The 19,285-nt window shown below is 47.1% G+C and overlaps 1 protein-coding gene across 1 annotated transcript; it reads left to right on the top strand.

The window, feature by feature from the left end:
* The first annotated feature begins 248 nt into the window (after positions 1–248).
* On the top strand, positions 249–18,992 carry LOC126263265 (spidroin-2-like). Its single transcript, XM_049960351.1, has 2 exons — positions 249–452; positions 18,222–18,992. The coding sequence occupies exons 1-2, from the start codon at positions 249–251 to the stop codon at positions 18,990–18,992; spliced, it is 975 nt and encodes a 324-aa protein (XP_049816308.1).
* The last annotated feature ends 293 nt before the right edge of the window (positions 18,993–19,285 follow it).

The raw sequence follows: 19,285 nt of genomic DNA, 5'->3' as shown, positions 1-19,285 counted from the left end.
ACATTACTTATCTCAGCGTCTGCTACGTTGCTTCGGGGTTTTTAAACGTTAATAAGAATTACTATTATATGATGGTAAATTCGCAGAATTTCTGGCTTGCACGAAGGCGAATCGACCGTTTTTCTTGTGGCGCATCGCCTGGTACTTAGAGGTAAGTGGTGCAGGTACACAGTGTATAGCAGCGCACAGTGGTGTGTGGGGTAACGAGCGGCTCGTCTCCCCCGGAGTGAGCTACGCTACGCTACGGTATGGCGCGCGAGTTACGGCCGGGGTCAACAACGTGCATCACGCACAAACACACTCCGCAATATAGCGGCCGCGGCGCTGCACCTGCCGCCTGCCCCTGCGTGCACGCAGCCCGGCGCGCGTCAGCCCGCGACTGGCGTCAACAGCGCCGGCTGCACCCCTCTGCTGGGGCAGCACGTCAGCAGCTGCGCTCACCGCCCTTATCGGTCACTGAGCTCACCCAAATCTAGCGTCTGCTTTCTTCAGCATACTGGCGGAAACGACGGAATCTTGTGATCAAACAAAAGACGGAGTGTTCACACACTAATCACCAGCAAACTAAAATGAGGAAAAGAAATTTAGACCTCAACGTCGTGTCAGGTTCAGCAGATAAGTGACGGAACACAAGTTTGAAATACGAAGGAAGGGGAACGATGTCGCGTGCGGCCTTATATAATTAACCGGTCCACCATTGCTGCAACGGATGTAGGATAACTACGGCAAGCCTCTGTCAAGATGGGTGGACAGGAACTTGAACCTGGCACTTTTCGAATACGTACATAATACTCAAACATTTTAAAAAGGCATGCAGTCAACCTTTGGAAATTCGTAAGCGGTGGTTCACAAAATACTTTTGACGCGACACCTGGATATTATCGGACTTCAAAGTACACGTCACCAAAAAGTCCTGAGGTACATGATGCCTTTTGGCGATCGGTGTTCTCTCTGAGGCTGATCGAGTAGAAACCTTATGGACAAGCCTCATTCTCCCCCATGGTCTCATTCATTGATGTGTTGTCGCCATAACAAGCCATTATTTTGTTTTCTTGTTTTCGGTGAATGTGCAAATTTTTTTTTTTTTTTGGTGGGAGCATACAAAAACTAGTCTACCAACCGTTCCGTAGTATTCAATTCCAATTGCAGCCTCAAACGCATAAGCATCACACTTGTTTGATCACCACGCCTTACGAATGTCTACAATTATTATTACACGTAACTCCATAATTTCTCGTAACTGAGTTAAATAATTTTGTTGGTAAACAAGGGAAACAGCTGTCAACGCGAAGATTGGTTCGAAAATCAGACAGATTTACTAGGTTTTGCTCCTACTGGAGGCACCATGCCCTTCTACGCCGTTTAGCCAAACAGGCAGCTAGTGATCTCAGACGATTACAAAAAAGATAATTACGTAGCTACAGAACGCAATTATTCGGTGCCGCAAGTGTCTAACACATGTTACTCTAAAACGACCGGAGTATTAAAATTCGCGACGCCGGGTTCCCTCTTAGAGTTTCCGTTCTGAATAGTTATTGTGTACCGACTTGCCACACATTGTAGTCCGTAACACATTCCATTCGTAACAATACCTATTTGGATTATCTCTGTCTGCTCTGGGGCCGAAATACTAAAATAATTAGCCTCCGACATCATTATTATAGATGCACCTGTCGCACGGCGCGACGAGAGGATGAGTAAAAAAAAAATCTATACATCGATAGAGGTATCGTCATTAACCGTAATTGGGCACTGAAATAATTCAATGGTAAAAGTTGAAAATTTGTTCCAGGCCGGGACTCGAACCCTGATTTCACACATTAATCGAGCGGTCGTCTAGCCCACTTCGTCTATCCGAGCATGCTATCTGTCCGACCCAAATTCCCAACTTATCGCACACTGCTAAGTGCGTACGAGTCGATTTACCTCATTTGCTCACAACGCCGCACGTGGTAGCAGCGCGGTCAGAGGCGCCTTGCCATGGTTCGCGTGGCTCCCCCCGTTGAGGTTCGAGTCCTCCCTGGGGCATGGGTGTGTGTCTTATCCTTACCGTAAGTTAGATTAAGTAGTGTGTAAACCTAGGGACCGATAACCTCAGCAGTTTGGTCCTACAGGAACTTACCACAAATTTCCAAAAATTTGCTCAACGTTTCCCGTACTTCCGCAAGAGGTTCTGACGCTATTGTGCATCCGCACTGAGGATATGACAGCAGTCAAGCTTACAGATATACACTGAAGGGCCAAAGAAACTGACATAGGCATGCGTATTCAAATAGAGAGGTATGTAAACAGGCGGAATACGGCGCAGCCATCGGCAACGCCTATATAAGACAACAAGTATCTGTCGCAGTTGTTAGATCGGTTACTGCTGCTACAATGGCAGATTATCAAGATTCAAGTGAGATTGAACGTGGTGTTATAGTCGGCGCACGAGCGATGGGGCACAGCATCTCCCAGGCAGCGATGAAGTGGGCATTTTCCCGTACGACCATTTCACGAGTAGTGTACAGTGAATCTCAGGAATGCGGTAAAACATCAAATCTCCGACATCGCTGCGGCCGGAAAAAGATCCTGCAAGAACGGGACCAACGACGACTGAAGAGAATCGTTCAACGTGACAGAAGTGCGACTCTTTCGTAAATTGCTGGATGACTGCACTACACAAAGCTTCACGCCTCGCCTGGGCCCGTCAACACCGACATTTGACTGTTGATGACTGGAAACATGTTGTCTGGTCGGACGGGTATCGTTTCAAATTGTATCGAGCGGATGGACGCATACGGGTATGAGACAACCTCATGAATCCATGGAGCCTGACTGTCAGCAGGGGACTGTTCGAGCCGGTGGAGGCTCTGTAATGGTGTGGGGAGTATGCAGTTGGAGTGATATGGGACCCCTGATACGTCTAGAGACGACTGTGTACAGGCAATACGTACGTAAACATCCTGTCTGATCACCAGCATCAATTCATGTCCATTGTGTATTCCGACGGACTTTGGCAATCCCAGCAGGACAATGCGACACCCTATACGTCCAGTATTGCTACAGAGTGGCTTCAGGAACACTCTTCTGAGTTTAAACACTTCCGCTGACCACCAAATTCCCCAGACATGAAAGTTACTGAGCATATCTGGGATGCCTTGCAACGTGCTGTTCAGAAGAGATCTCCACCCCCGCGTACACTCTTACGGATTTATGGACAGCTTTGCAGGATTCATGGTGTCAATTCCCTCCAGCACTACTTCAGACATTAGTCGATTCCATGCCGCGTCGTGTTGCGGCACTCCTGCGTACTCGCGGGGACCTACTCGATATTAGGCAGGTGTATCAATTGTTTGGGTCTTTAGTGTTATATATATCTATGGCATCTATACTGTGTGACATGTCCGACAGAACAGAAACCACCCATGTAAATAAAATCTATTCAAACGGATCGCAAGTATCGACCACTCCTTTGGACACTGAAGGGTCGTCTGCTAGTGACATACTGATAATATATAACCTTTGTTCTGAGTACGCATCTCGTTAACGCTTCAGACTCCTGAAGACAGCCGCAGTAGTGATATCGCAACACATCACTATAATACACCCTATCAAGTCCAGATAGACGGACACTGAAGTAGCGACCATGCGCTCCTCTGTCTCTTCCAGTGTTGCTGGCAGTAATGAATTCCTTCAAAGTAATTTTTAAAGCATCATTCTGCACTTACATGTAAACGTAAATAAAACTCATGCTGTCTCCTGAAGTATAGAGGGGAGATCGCGACAGCTAGTATTAAGAAATGCGTTGCCCTGATCCTTACCATTCGCGCGACCTAAGTTTTAAAATTTGGTAGTTTATACTAATCATGTACTCTAGAGTCAAGGTTGACGAGAATGACGACTGAGTTACCTTTGTAACTAAACCGAGTCTGAAAATACTGTATCGGGAAGCTGCTTTGTCAGGGATTAGGATTCACCCATTAGTTGCCGAGGTATCCATTTGGGAACCACATACTTTAACCTCTTAGCAACGCCATCTGTGTGTCTCAGAGAAAACTAGGATGTTTACGTCTTTCACAGGACGGAGAGTTTAGAAGCTAACCTAAAGTGAGTGCTTTCTGTTGACCACCCTTGCTTATTTTCCTTGCCCACACACCACTTGTTATCACAATTGCGAAACGCGAGTTTTGAAGGCAGATCAGAAGTTGCTGATCGAGGCTTAATTTGGTCGTACTGCATTTGTAGGTGACTGTTGATTACGATAACAAATACCATAGTAAATACCATTTTACAAGAAATAGGTCGATAAATGCTTCTTTCTTTGAAAGAACTTGAAGATTCGTGAGTTCCCAGAACTTCTGAGATTCAGAGAGTGAAGACGACGGCAACAATGGTTCTATAGACATCGTGGAACGTCCTCCAGGATGGTGTGACACCATTATGCATATATGCTAACTGAAGATTTTGTCAATTTTGTAGAGTGTAAATATGAAGTGACGATTCTTTCGGTAAACGTCAAGATGTTGTTTAGGTTAATGTTGGAGGGGAAAGTTAGAGATACGCAGTATAGTTTGAAGAGAGTAAACTTGTGAATGTTTAAAAGAAAGATATTATCGTCCCTCAACCTAAACTGATCACAGAGTATTACAAGCATAAGGGAGGAGTGGGACAGGATGAAACGGAAACGTCCAAAAATACAGAATCAAAATAAGATGTAAAGATGGTACTTCCCTTTGCTCACCAACGCCACAGACCTAGTGTTGGTGAGCTCCTAGGTACTGTTTTGTCTCACCAACGATAACATTTCCCTGCTATATAACAGATGGATGGTTCCCAGGACATATCTGATCCAAAAATGACAGGTCAGAAATCTTTCGCTAAATCCTCAAAGAATCGTGTTCCTGTTGGCATTAGAACATCCGAAAAACACACTCGAACGCACAGAAATGGTCAGAAAAGTGACATGTGAAGTATGTACGAAAAACGCAAGAAAATAATGCTGTAAATGCGATGTGGGACTACACAGGGAAGGCTTTGAACAGCGGCATTACAGATAGATGGTGTGTGTCATGATTCTCATTTGGGGATCGGACTAAAATTTTAAATTCCTCAAAAAATGCTGCTGCCGTACTTGAAATATGTGTTTTTCTTCCTATCTGGATGTAAGTGAATAGTAATAAAAATTTAGTGGATAACACGTTAAGGAAAACTAACAGATGGATTAGTAGATTTTTGAAATATCACAGCGGTGACAGCACCTCTACCGAAAAACATCATCGTCATCCGATCGTTTATGACGACAGTTTCCCAACGTTACACACGCCACGGTTGGATCTTGCAGAAATAATCCTAACTTGTTTACACAGTATCTCCCCTGTCTCTCTAATGTCCTTCCATTCGATTACGTAGAAAACAGGACTCACAGCATAAGATAAAACTTCTCCATTCAGAAGAGGTCTAAATTGTGCAGGTGTCATGGTAATCCGTTTACTCCCGAACACGACGAGCCATAAGCTGTATTAGCTTGGCATCTGAGTTGCCCCTCTAGTAGGCGCCCCTGTTGTGCTTTGACGTACTGTGTCGACTAATCCCGAGGCATATTCTATGGGATGTTCTCACACTACTTCAATAGCCTTTCGCTCTTAACAGGTCTCACGTTCGCTATTCGCAAAAAGAGATAGAAAAGCACGTGACGAAAATTTAAAAAATACAATAATAACAGCTCAAAAAACCTAAAATAATCACTCATTTTTAGCAGCTACAACTAGTTTTCATATTCTTTTCCTACTTTCCCCGCGCTATATACAGAGAGTTCAAAAAGAAGTGTCAAATACTTTGAAAGGTTGTAGTACTCTTCGTTACAAGAAAAATAAGCCCAATAAACATGTGTCCGGAAACGCATACTTTTCGAGAGACACACGCGATTACCGGAACGGCTGCACGACGCTTGGTTGAGGATACCAGCACAGTCGTTGCATTGGCGCCTCGTCAAATATGTCGGCAGGGTATCATGATGTCTTACTCATGGTACCCTACCTACCATTAGGTGGTCTGCAGTCAGTTATGTGGTTTGAGTCGTGTTGTAGGTTACGTTGGTTTTCATTGTGTTTGTTTACCTTTCTGTACAGCACTGTCAACCCTGGGTGCGTATCATGGAGATTTACCTTTTCTAAATGCAGATTCACTAATGTGTTTACTATTATTGTGCTGTTTCTACGTATAAATGGTGTACTGCATTTACATTTTCTCTCTTTCGCCACTTGTTGGCAATGGACGCCTACTACTCGACAAGTGAAACGGCCGATATGATATTCTGATACGATTTAGCAAACCGACGTAGCCTGAGAGCTGGTGCCCTCTACGCTGAAAAATATATACAGCACAGAGTGCCCTCTGCTAAGCTGTTCGGCAGATTTTTCCTACGTCTGAGGGACACAGGTGCCCTTGCACAATGGAAGACTGACAGCGGAAGGCCCGCAGAGTCCGCACGTCTGACGTGGAGGTGCGTTTGCTACGTTCGATGAAAGAAACCTCTGCGACCAGTGTGCGATGATTATCAGCAGCAGAAGACCTGTCGCACTCTCTTATATGGGGGGTACTTCATGAACAATTGCTGTACCCATCTCATCTACAGCGCGTTCAAGCCCTAAGGCCACAGGATGATCACGGCAGAAGGAGCTTCTGTCAATGGCTGTTGCAGAAGTGTGCCGCAAATCCATTGTTTACATCCAGACTTTTATTTCCCGATGAGGTAAAAAAAAAGCATTAACAACTGTATACCAATAAGAGAGTAACAATGACAAGTCATTGCTGTTAGATTCAGAAGCATCCGACCCACTATACATTTCAAGGCGGTGGGTTACTCTACACTGTTAATGAAATAAATAAATAATACATGGTTCACAAGAGGTGGTGTTGTGAATTTCCATAACCAGCACGTATGGGCAGACGTAAATCCGCAAGAAATTCAGGAAACAGGGCATCAACACCGATTCTCAGTCAACGTATGGGCAGGCGTATTTGGCGATAGATTAATAGGCCCATACGTACTAAAACAAAAGTTAACTGGGGCGCATTATTTAGACTTTCTAATTAATGTATTGCCTACCTTGCAGGAGGCTGCGCAATTGCATCAACGAATACAAATGTGCTTCATGCATGATGGCGCACCAGCACGCTTTCGTCACAATGTTCACGAACATCTGACGCAAACATTTCTGGACCACTGGATCGGTCGAAGGAGGCGGGGAAAGGGGGGGGGGGGGGGGAGGGCACACCTTGACCTGCTCGTTTCCCAGACCTCAATCCCCTCGCCTTTTCATTATAGGGACACTTGAAGGAATTTGTCTACGCCACGCCAGTCAACGATGTGTGGACAGTACGGGTCACGTCTTCAATGGGTGCCAGCACGCACGACGACCGGGTATACTTCAAAGGGTGCGTCATTCCTTACGCTGGAGGGCAGAGGAGTGCATCGTCATGGATGCACACCACGTTGAACACCTCCTGTAAACACGAATTTATTGCAGGAAGTAGGCATTTCTAAACCCATGTTTATTGGACGTATCTCAGAAAGTGTGCATTTCCGGAACCATGTTTATTAGACTTATTTTTCTCGTTTCGATGAGTACTACCACCTCTGAAAGTATTCGACAGTATTTTTTGAACACCCTGTATAAAGCACATGCTCACCAGGCCGTGTCGCGTCGAATATCGTACGTCACTGGCGGTAAATTATGCTAATCGAGGTTTATTTGAATCGAGTATAAGAATTTTTCTAGTATCCCTCATTATAATAATTGTTTATGTCAGCTTCTACTAATTTTTTTCTCGAGAACAGCTGTACTCGCATTCAGTACAAGCTATTTCAAATGCCGACCATCATTCCTGATTGAAAAATGAGTATTTCAACCGCCCACAAAAACAGCCAGTATCTCAGTCTCCTACTTTCCAAGCTTCACCGAAGCTCTCCTGCGGAAGATTAATTCTCCAAGGGTGTGGTTCAGCCATTTCTCAGGGATATCGTTTCTTCCGTGAGTGTTAGTATCTCATTTCTTAGCCGTGCCTGTGGGCTTTCCTTTGGCCACTGTCTCCAACAAGGTACTGTTTCTGGAGGAAGGAGGCTTCCTTCAGCCTGGAGCCGAAGGGCCAGGTCTTCCACTAATCCTTCAGAATGGCTTGTGACCAGAGACTACAAAGCCGGGCGATTACTTCCTCAGTGATGGTCGGTGTTTCTACCATCTTTGCACAAAAAGTTATTAACGCCCCTCCACGAGGCAGCAGCTTACAGGAGCGCTGCAAGCAGGAGCAGGGAACGGACAACGAGAATGCCTGCTGTGATGTACGGGAAGTTGTATAAGTTGTGTGACTACAGGAGGAAACAAGATAACTTGGACAAAATTTCTAGTTCTTGTGATACATGGCAGCTAGCTATAAATGTAGAAAAATGTAAATTAATGCCGGTAAGTTGGAAAAACAAACCCATAATGTTCAAATACGATATCAATAGTCTCCTGCTTGACAGTCGCGTCTTTTAAATATCTGGGCGTAACTTTGTAAAGCGATATGAAATGAAGCGAGGATGTGAGATGTGAGGATTGTGGTAGGGAAGGCGAATGATCAACTTTGGTTTATCGGGAGAATTTTGGGAAGGTCTTGTTGTTCTGTGCCACTGAGAATCGACAGTAGAGACCGTCAGAAGGTGACGTAAACGGCATCAGTGAAACCCTTCCTTTCCCTGGGGCGTTCATTCCCATACATTCGCGGTCGAAAACGACAGTTGGCAGTGCGACGAGAAACAGAAAGATGTTCTTGACAACATCTGACATTGTTGGCATCCCCGGACGTTTCAGCCGTTCTCTAAGGACACTGTGGGGATGATTTCGCATCGAACGTGATCGCTCCCCCTTGAAGTGCAGCAATTTTTGCGTCCAGGCTGGAACCACTAGGGACCGTTCAAAACCACTCAACGAAATACGAACTTCATCCGAAGCAGCGAGGGTACTTACGCTTTTTCAGTCCTCTTACTGAGTGATAACTCGGGAGCGCAGCATTAATATGTGCGTGAATAAAACGGCAAAGGGTCCTCTGAGACACCCCCCCCCCCTCCTAGTTCGGCAAGACTCTCGGTGGTAACCATCCACTATTTTTGAGTACGTAACTTCGAGAATTTAGAAAACAAATCAGCCTGGTGCTGCTCTGGCACCTGAAAGTTAGGCAACCCTTTCGACACCCGTTGGGTGCACTTTGCCGAACTTCAAGCGGGAGGTGCCTGTATAGATGTTTAACTTTCCGTGTGTGTGTGTGTGTGTGTGTGTGTGTGTGTGTGTGTGTGTGTGTGTGTGTGTGTGTGACTGGCGGTAACGGCTCGAAGAAACCATTCCGAGGTATTCACACTCGGTGATGGTACTAACAAATCTCTCATCTATCCTATCTTCTTTTTATATTCTTCTTAAAAAAACAACAAAATTTTATTTATATTTCAATCTTAAATTATTGTTATTTTGAAAAGTATCATTCTTTGTAAAAACAAAAGGAAAGAAAACTGCAAAAAGATGAAAAACGAAAATTGTAAGATGTACGACCTGTTTTAAACATCAGGTAACAAGTCGATAATTTGGCAATAAATAAAAAAATAATAAATAAATTTCCATGATGACATTTCAAGATACCTGGCACCCCGTTGCTGATGTTTGCATTTATTTGTGTGTCGTGAAGGTCGATACTACATCAATGGTAACAGAAGTTTTTAAGACGGTTACTGTAAAACGTCACCAGCAAAGGAACAACGTTTCGACGCGTAAATAACATGTAAACGTCTAAAGATGATGTCCACATAATACGAATGTCCTCTCAAAAACGCATGTTCTCAGGCATAGTCCGTGGGCATGGCGTGTTGGAAAAGGGGTGCTAATCGTATCGCTGCGTTACCCCATATAGCACGAACATTAACGTCACGCACGCTACAGTTTTGACTTTATGCGCCAGGAGCACTGCTATCGCATCACGTGACGAGGCAGCCGGCGAGCTTAAGTATGTGAATCAAACTCGCAGGTCATCAAAGGTTACCCACGCCTGTCGTGATGCATGGCGATCACCAGAGTCTTGACAGCAGTGACTCGAAGAGCAGAGTAATAGCGACCAGAGGGTTCGTTTCATTCTGTCTGCGGCGCGGAGGGACGGCGAAAGTGGCACAGAAAGGAGGCTGCGTGCGCGCGAGTCAGCTGCAGTCCGCGGCGCCCTGGTGCGGTCCGAGGGCCTCCATTCAGCCGCTGCAGCAGGGGGAGCCGAAACACGAGCATACAAATTAAAGGAGACGTGACGGCCCGTCGGCAGCGGCGCCGAGCCACTGCGCGCCGCGCCGCTTTCATCTCCTTCCGGAAGACGGCATCGATTCCGCTAAAAACCACGTCGAATCATAGTGTGAGTGGCGCCGCCGGCCAAAATAAACTGCGACCGTTCCACCAGAGTGTCACACGCACAGCTTCCTAACAGCTACTAGCATCTGGAAATCGAGACTCGCTGCACGAGTGGCGGAAACTGTTTCCTTTTCTCGACAAGGAAGGTGCGCCGAGGCGAATGTGACGCTTAAATCTCTCGCAGAATGAAACTTGTTGTGGCGTGAGAGCGGGAGGGCAGGCTTTAAGGAGAGCAGAGGAGCGGCTAGGAGAGGAGAGAGGAGTGTGTCGGGGCTGCCCTACACGCTGGATCAATAGGGCGGCGGTGACTGTCACCGTCGCCGGCGCACACCTGGCTGGGAGCCGCACACATTTGCGCCGCTCGTAACTCGCGACTCACGGCCGAGAGGAGCCACACACCGCGAGGAGGCTGCAGCGGGCGGGACGAGTGTCGAGGGGAGGACAAGTCGGCACCGGTACCCGTCTCGTAAGATCAGCGTGAAGGCTAGCGCACTGCCGCTTACAGAAATTAGGGGGTTCATCACGGAAGTGTTTTCGGACCCTTTATGTTACGTTGTATATCAACTGCCTTGCAGTCGATATTAATATTAACGTCAGACTTTTCGCAAATGATTCGCTTTTTTATACTGAAGAACTGTCTGAACCAATCTACACCAACATTCATTGGGATCTCGATACGATTTCAAAGTAGGGCAAAGTTTGGCAATTTACTTTAAATGTTCACAAATGTAAAACCGCGCACTTTACAAAACGAAAAAACAAAATATCCTACGTCTAAACTATAAATGAATCACAAGTGACATCGCTCCACTCACACAAATACCTGAGTGTAACAGCTTGTACGGATACGAAACGGAACAATCACATTCGCTCAGACGAAGGAAAAGACAGCACACTTTGCTTCATTGCAAGGATACTATGAATTTGACATTAGTGTACAAAGGAGACAAAACTCATATGACCCGTCCTGGAATACCGCTCAAGTGTGTGACACGCGTATCAAACAGGGTTAACAGAGAATATCGAACGGATACAAAGAAAAGCAACACGATTGGTCATCGGTTTTGTTAACCCATGTGAGGAACTGAAGAAACTGAATTGGTTGACATTAGTAGATAGACGTAAACTGTCCCCGTAAAACCCACTCAAAGTTTAGAGAACCAGCTTTAAATGGATAATGTAGGACTGCAAAACTCAATGACGGCACAGATGAAGTAACATAACGTACTACCAACTCAGTGGAAATCAATGAAGTTTGGTAGCATGTTGCCAGAGGTCTCCCAGTCGTGCATAGGAAGTTCGACGTCACACAGTGTGAGGTCAACGTGACTACAGCGCCAAACAGGACTGAACCGGATACACGAGGTAGTTGGAGGATCGGAAAAATACAGCGTGTGTCAATCAGCTAGCAGTTACGGCGCACTGTGACGATGTTCTTCATTACAACACGGCCTGGAGACAACATTTGGATGAGTTCACACGGGAAAGAATCGTCAGGAAACAGGAAAAAGGCCAAAATGCGACGAGTGTAGCCCAAAAATTTGGTACTGCTTACAAGATTGTTTCACGGGCATGGGCAGCGTTCCGAACCACGGGTACTGCTGCCCGAAGGAGAGGAAGTGGTCGATCACTGTCAACTACAGCAACGGATGACAGCTACATAGTGCAACAGGCAAGAAAGGATCCACGCCAAATACCGGGTGCAATTGCAACCACATTTAACACGACTGCAACGCACGCATTTAGCGCGCCACCGTGGCATGGCGACTGCATGGGGGAGGTATCTTTGCCCGAAGACCAATGTGTTGTGCTCCCTTGTCAGCCGCAAATCGGCGGCACCGTTTGCGAAGTTGCCAAGAGCGTAGGGACTCGACCAACGACGAGTAGTGTCGCGAGCTCTTTTAGGATGAGAGTACATTCCGTCTGAGAAGTTATTCTGGACGCACTCTCATGCGGTAGGAGGTGGGAACACATAGTGCACCCACAAGCATTGTCAAACACGATAGTTTTGGTGGTCCAGGTGATGTGGAGTGGGGAAACATAATGCTGCATGGGCTTAATGATCTCCAAATCTCTGAATACAGTGCACTCACCGATCAAAGTTATTGGGACACTGTATTCCTTCCTCACGTGGGTCTTTTCAGGGGTGAATTCAGCCCTGACTTTAAAAATAAAATATAGATGAGAATGCGCGACGACGAACAGCGCAGAGCCGGCCGGTGTAGCTGAGCGGTTCTAGGCGCTTCAGTCCGGAACCGCGCGACCGCTACGGTCGCAGGTTCAAATCCTGCCTCAGGCATGGGTGTGTGTGATGTCCTCAGGTTAGTTAGGTTTAAGTAGTTCTAAATCTAGGGGACTGATGACCTCAGATGTTAAGTCCCATAGTGCTTAGAGCCACTACAACAACGCAGGTGGAGCTGCTCTTGAGATGATATATGGCGAATGGACTACGCTGCGCGTCCCCTCGACTTGAATCCGATTGAGCACGAGGGAGATGCGTTGGGGAGATGTACTGCAGCATGACCATCCACATGCACCAACGACCATCCAACAACTGTCAACCGCTCTGCTGGAGGAATGTAACACCATACCAAAATTATCAGCACAGGAGCACGTTGCAGAGCGTACAATGCCGTCGTGGTAATCACACGCCCTATCAATAACCACGTCCCTCTGTTTGTAACGTCCAGGGGACCATCATGAACCCCAGTGGCTTCAGTGTAGTTACTGCCTCTGAATGGAAGTCTCACTTCTGTTCGTCTCATTACGTATTTCTTTCAGTTTCCTTCCGCAATACACTGTAGCAATTCTTTGTACGTGTGGTCCAAGTTTCATCGAGCTATTTTACTTGGCAGTGAAATCATGCAAAAGTTACTTCAGTCCTGAAGTTTTACTACAACCCCCCCCCCCCCCCAATTGTATCCCTCATGCAGGGATCGCGAGGACAATACTAATTACAGCTCGCACAAAGGAGCTGAAGCAATCATTCTTCCCGTCCTCCATACGTGAATGGAACTGGAATCACTGTCCGCTATGCACTTCACAGTGGTTTGCAGAGTATGGACGTATAACCAGATAAACGAGAAAGGGGCGGTAACAGACTAATTATTAAAACCCAGTGAACTGGTGCAGCGATAAGACAATGGAGTTCGTATTCGGAAGGACAGTGGTTCTAATGCCTGTCAACCATCCACGTTCAGGTTTCCTGTGTTTGTCTTAGACTGGCTAAGGAGAATGCCTGGATGGTTTCTCTGGAAGGACACGGTCGGTTTTCCTCACCAACTTTCCCGATTCCCAATTTGTGATCCGTCCCTAATGACCTCGTTAACGACGGGAGGTTAAACATTAATCTTACTATAGTTTTTACTTATTAAACCACTAAGAAGTTTGGTATATTTTCATTCTCTAACATCACAGGAAAAACATACTGATGTAACACATCACTCAGGAAGATAAAGAAACGAAGATTGGTATTTCATGTCACATCTACTTCAAGGCCACTACACACTGGACATTAACTCGCGTTGAGGAAGATGACAACGAAATCGACGATTGTTCACTTAAAGGAGCCGTTCCGGCGTTCACATGAAGTGATGCAGGAACAAAACTAGGAAACCTAATCTGGTCAGCTGCCCGCCAACAATTGCGCAGCCTTACTAGCTTTCTAGACAGCAGCATTAGTTTTAAGAGAGAGTACTATTTCCTCTCGTTTATTTGTTCTGTCTATAAAATTCCAAACATGAGCTGCGTCTGAAGTCTTCTACCGTAGCGGATAAGGATGTCCGACGACTGGTTTGTAGTAAGCTCTTTAGGATCTGACGGCGTGTATCAGTTAATTTAGAAGGCTCACCAGAGCCACCACTACTTTCAGTGCTCCCTTGGCATTTCCACTTCACAATAACATCGTCACTAGCGGTCTACAAATGATATGAAATCCTTTTCACCGAAATGTACAACCTATATGACTCCACGATTATGCGCTCTTTCTTAACTCGACCTGAAAGAAGTCTAACGAGATAAACGCGTTCTACATGGACACACATGGTATATGCTCAGTACAATAGCCTGACGTCAACTGTTCAATGGTGACACATACAGTCACAAAATGTAGCAAAGTTACGTTTAAAAGTAAAATCATTTACCAATAACAGCTCAACTTTCAGGGCGTACCAGACTGAAAATGTGCAAAAATTATACCTGTTGCGGAGAAAGAGTGAAAAGCACTGGCTACTGTATGTCTATGAATCGTGGAACAGGAACAGAGCAATCACCACCGTTGCCTGATAATGACTACCGCTGGCGTGTCAATTCACGGGCGCCATATCAGATTTACCTAGAAGGGGTCCACTTGTTTCCAAGCGTCCAAACGCGAAAACTCTTGAATAAATACGCAGCAAAACTTACATGTGATATATAAGAAATAATAATAATAATTTTATCAACTTTTTGAAAATAGCACACACACAATCGATCCGGTTCTCAGTACACGCAGCATCTCTATTTTTCAACACATTTATAACATACTGTCACTTATCCGAACAAGAAAACTTAACGAGTCACGAGTATTCATGGCACTTGCTGAGTCACAAGGAGGTTTATTAATTTACTTATTTGTCATTTTTTTTCAGCCTGTTATCTAGACACAAGAACAGATCATATGCTGCAAATGATTTGGGATATATGAATATGATACATAATATTTTAATATAATTTCAAATAAATAATATATATCTAAGTATTACGGTGTTTAATGCAAAAACAAGAAGTATCTACTTGAAAATAATGTAAATAATTTTAAAAGTCTAAATTCTACATTCATCCGGAATCCAGGAGGCAGATGCTACTCGTCAACTGTACTACGCTCGAATGCTATATCACTATTTTGTAATTTATAATTCTAAAGTACTCTGTACTGTATAACAATGGACTAACCTCACTACACTACACTGTCCTGTACTATTGTACTTGGTGTCAGTAGGAAACTGGATTTCCTCATTTATCTGGATAGGTAGCCCCCGGCGCACTAACGCCCAGCTCAGAACTCACAGGGCCTTTAATGCCGCGCTACCCAACGTTGAGGAGATTAGGAGCGGACTGCCAGGATCTCCGGTCGTTCTCGAGAGTCACCTCCTGGCTGGTAGGTGAGCGCTCTGCCGTGGTGCGCCTCGTTGTGATGATAGAGGCCTATGCCTTTCGTGAGGACAGCAAGCTTACGGTGGGTCAAAGTAATTATCTTTAGACGATTGCGAAATCTTTTCTAGCAGAATTAAGGAAAACAATCGAGCGTAAGAGATACCGATTGGTTGGGATTATGACTGGAATGAAGAATTCCTAGCAAACAGCAGACAGCACATTTTGAAGGGAGAAAAAAATACTGATATGTAGAAGTAACTTCCGTGGTACCCCACGAAGTATTATAAGACCGTTACTATTCACTGTATTTATAAGTGTCCTAGCGGGTATCGTCGGAAGCACCACGGGTCTGTTCGCGGGTGATGCTGTTGCATACAGAAAAGTAGGGACGGTAGAAAATCGTAGCGAAAAGCCGGAAGACCTGCAGCGAAATGGGCGAGAAGACCCGTAATTGTACGATCGGTGCAAGCAGTCATATCCACAGCATAAGCGTACGCAGCGGTTTAAAGTGGAGGGACTACATAAAACTAATCGTACGAGTCGTAAATATCAGATTGACAGTCGCTGAAAGAATCCCACGAAATGTGTCATACCGACCAAGAAAGTAGCTTACAAAACCTCCGTCTGACAGATACTTGAATACCGCTCGTCAGCCCTGAGACCAGTCCGGAGGAGGACTTAGGGAAAAATAAAGATGATGAGAAAAATAGCAGCGGGAACTGAACTGGAATCAGGGTAAGTGAGAGTGGTGTACAGGGTAACCTCCGGCACTGAGGGTCTCGGGGACGGCCAGACGGAGCCAGGTGGGAGGCGGCCGGCACTTTGCCGCAGGCTGCACACGCGAGGCGCCCCTCCCCCGCGCGCGATGTGCCCGCCGGCCGTTATCGCGCTCCTTCTGCAGCACGCGACGGCCGCGTTAGCCGGCCAGGGCTTTTAAAAGGCGCAGTCACGCGGCCACAGCTCCTCTGCAACGAGCTAGCCTTCTTTGGCCGCAAAACATACATTCGTATATTCGGGACTCACATCTCTTCCCTGTGCCAGTCGAGTGCACAGATTCACATTCTAGCGTAGACATATTAGTCAACTACAGTGGAGAAACCGTCTTACCAACAGGGAGAAGATGTTTCCAAAGTATGAACCAATAGTTTTGTCATATAAACCGGCAATAGGCTCTGTGTCACAAGGACAAGACATTTAGTGTACAAGTGTTCGATATCTTATAAACTCTTCACACTGACAATACTCTTTTCCAAACAGACATACACAAAACACCTAATTTCTGCACATCTGCGTATTAGCGGGAGGGGGGGGGGGGGGAGCGATAAGTTTACCACAAGGATTCCTGACAGTATTAATGCCGATTTTGAGGCTCGTGAGATGAATTACCTTGGCCCAAGAGGTTTGGGATACGCCAAAACAAATGCTTCTTATTACAGGAACCTATTATAAAATATCCGTTATCTGGAAAATCTATGATGCGATAACTAAGAGAGGGATGCAATACAGCGTAGCACTGATATTTTTATCTTTATTTTCAATTCTTTAGTCTTCCTACGGGTATGATTAGGTTCTCCATCCCTACCGACTCGGGCGAATCTTTTCATCCATAAGCACCATCTACACGTAACAACCTTGATGACCTGTAATACACAATCTCATCTTTCTCGGTCCAATAATTATCCCCTCTCCCTAAGGTAATCTAAATGCTGTAACTCATTAGGAGAGGCCCTAGTAGTCTATCTGTTTATCTAATATTGTTTTTCCATAGACTCTTTTCCTCTTCTGTTCTTACCAGTGTCTATTCATTTCTGGCACAAACAATTATTACTAACGATGCATATCGGTAAAGAGCGCCAAAGCACAGTACGTAAATGACTGCCGTGTTGAGGACTGTCAGAAGTTGTAATATACACACAAAATACGAACACGTCTGATCCTAACACCACAACATAATTGCCACTGTGGAGGAACACTACTTTCTGTCGAGGTCAAGTATACCAAAGGCCTACACAGGCGGAGGAGACAGATTCCTACAAAGAAAATTATGCTGAGCAGTCCAATAAAGGTTTTTTGGTCTCGATAGCGATCTAGCCACTTTAGTACACAAGTTCGAAAAATGTAGCAATTCTGCGTGGTAGTTTCCTCGGTTTGACCCCGAGAAAGAACAAATGGAAGCAGTCCATCATTACACAGTAGCTACCTCAAGGGGAAAGACTCTTTTAAAAATAAATGCGACAGACGAATGTGTCCTCCCAAAGAGACCACGCTCGGTTTCTCATCCCTTTCAGTACGGCGTCCGCTTTTTCAGGATTTGCCAAGCATTAGTGAATCTTCAACTTTATGGCAGGATACCCTTTCTGACGACACAATCGTCAAGGTAACGTCAGGGAGGAAAGTCCTGTGCGCTATCTGCACGTGAATCGTGCAAACTGTATAACGTGTGTTATCATATTTTAACTGTACGTGTATGACATTGCCTAAGACAGAATGCGTGGATTTTGTTAAACGAGGATGGAAAATCGCATAAAACTCAGACTTAGGCTCGCCGGTGTACCAGTTCACGGTCGTTAATCCGCCGCGCAGATTCGATCCTCGTCTAGCTCACACTCGTGTACGAAGAGCTTGCGCTTTAGCGTTACTTTAAACGAGCAGATCAAAGACAGTAGTAACAGCAATGGCTATTAACAGCGGGGTGAGGATCTAGGGAGCGCACTGGGAATATCTGTGGAATGCTGTGGGTCGTGGCAATTGGCCTCCGGCGAGGGGAAATGGGACGAGGCCAGCGCTAAGGCAGCCCTGCAGCAGGACGGCCCGGGTGGCAGGGCCAGGGGATGCTCACAGCCGGCGATTTTCGCAGCAGCAGCGGCGGCGGCGGCGGCAGCGGCACGCGACGCCGGCCCCGCCGTCCGGGGGCCCGCTAGTAGCGAGCACGGCCTGCAGAGGCGCGCGCGGCGCTCGCTATCGAGCTACGGTGGCGCGGGCGGGCGGGGGCGGGGGACGGGCGGCGGCGGCGGCGGCGGCGGTCCAGTAGCGGCGCGACGGCGGCGCCGGCACGCGCCCGGCCCGCTGCCGCTGCCGGCTCACACACGCGCCGACCGCCGAGTACGAGCCGGCACGCGCGCGCACACACGGGGAAGGACCAGCGCCGAGAAGGCGGCGGTGGCGGCGGCGGCGCGGCAGACGCCGGCGGGCCGGTGGGCCCGCGAGGAGCCGGGGGCTGCAGGCGCTGCGCGCCCGCCGCGTGATCAATACGGCGCCCGAGGCCAGCCGCCGCCGCCGCCACCACGCCCCCGCCCACCACCCTGCCCGCCTGTCGGCCGGCCGCCGGTGCCGGCTGCGGCCGCGCCGCGGCGCCAGCGTCGCCGGCACCGCAGTCGCCGGCACCCGGCTCCTCCGAGCACAACACCACTGCGCGGCGTGGCGCCTCCACGAGCACAATGCTACGCTTTAGCTGGTTGAATCCGGGCCAAATTGTACCACAGTTGAAGACATTTGGTCCCCTTCAACCAGCTGTAGTTGGCATTATGAGCGACGCGGTTCGCAAGCCCCCGACGGAACTCGACGCCGCACACGCACGTCTCGGAAAAGATGAGAAGAGAGAGAGGAAACTGCGAGTCGTCGTCGGTGGAGATCGATAGGCGCGCGGAGGCCGCGTGCGGCGACTGCGGCGGCCGCGGACCCGCCGCCGGCCGCCGGCCGAGGGACGCCGGGACGCCGCCGCCGCCTCCGCTGGCGCGCCGCTGACGCCCGCT

This window comes from Schistocerca nitens, chromosome 6 (assembly GCF_023898315.1).
Source record: "Schistocerca nitens isolate TAMUIC-IGC-003100 chromosome 6, iqSchNite1.1, whole genome shotgun sequence".
Classification (NCBI taxonomy): Eukaryota; Metazoa; Arthropoda; class Insecta; order Orthoptera; family Acrididae; genus Schistocerca; species Schistocerca nitens.
The sequence above is the reverse complement of the archived record's forward strand: the minus strand, read 5'-3'. Positions and strand labels throughout refer to the sequence as shown.

Excerpts from the sequence above, each read along its gene's own strand:
- LOC126263265 (XM_049960351.1), top strand. The coding sequence starts at position 249 with ATGGCGCGCGAGTTACGGCCGGGGTCAACAACGTGCATCACGCACAAA. Across the intron at positions 453-18,221 it reads TGCGCTCACCGCCCTTATCG|CGGGGTGAGGATCTAGGGAG; the intron begins GTCACTGAGCTC and ends GGCTATTAACAG.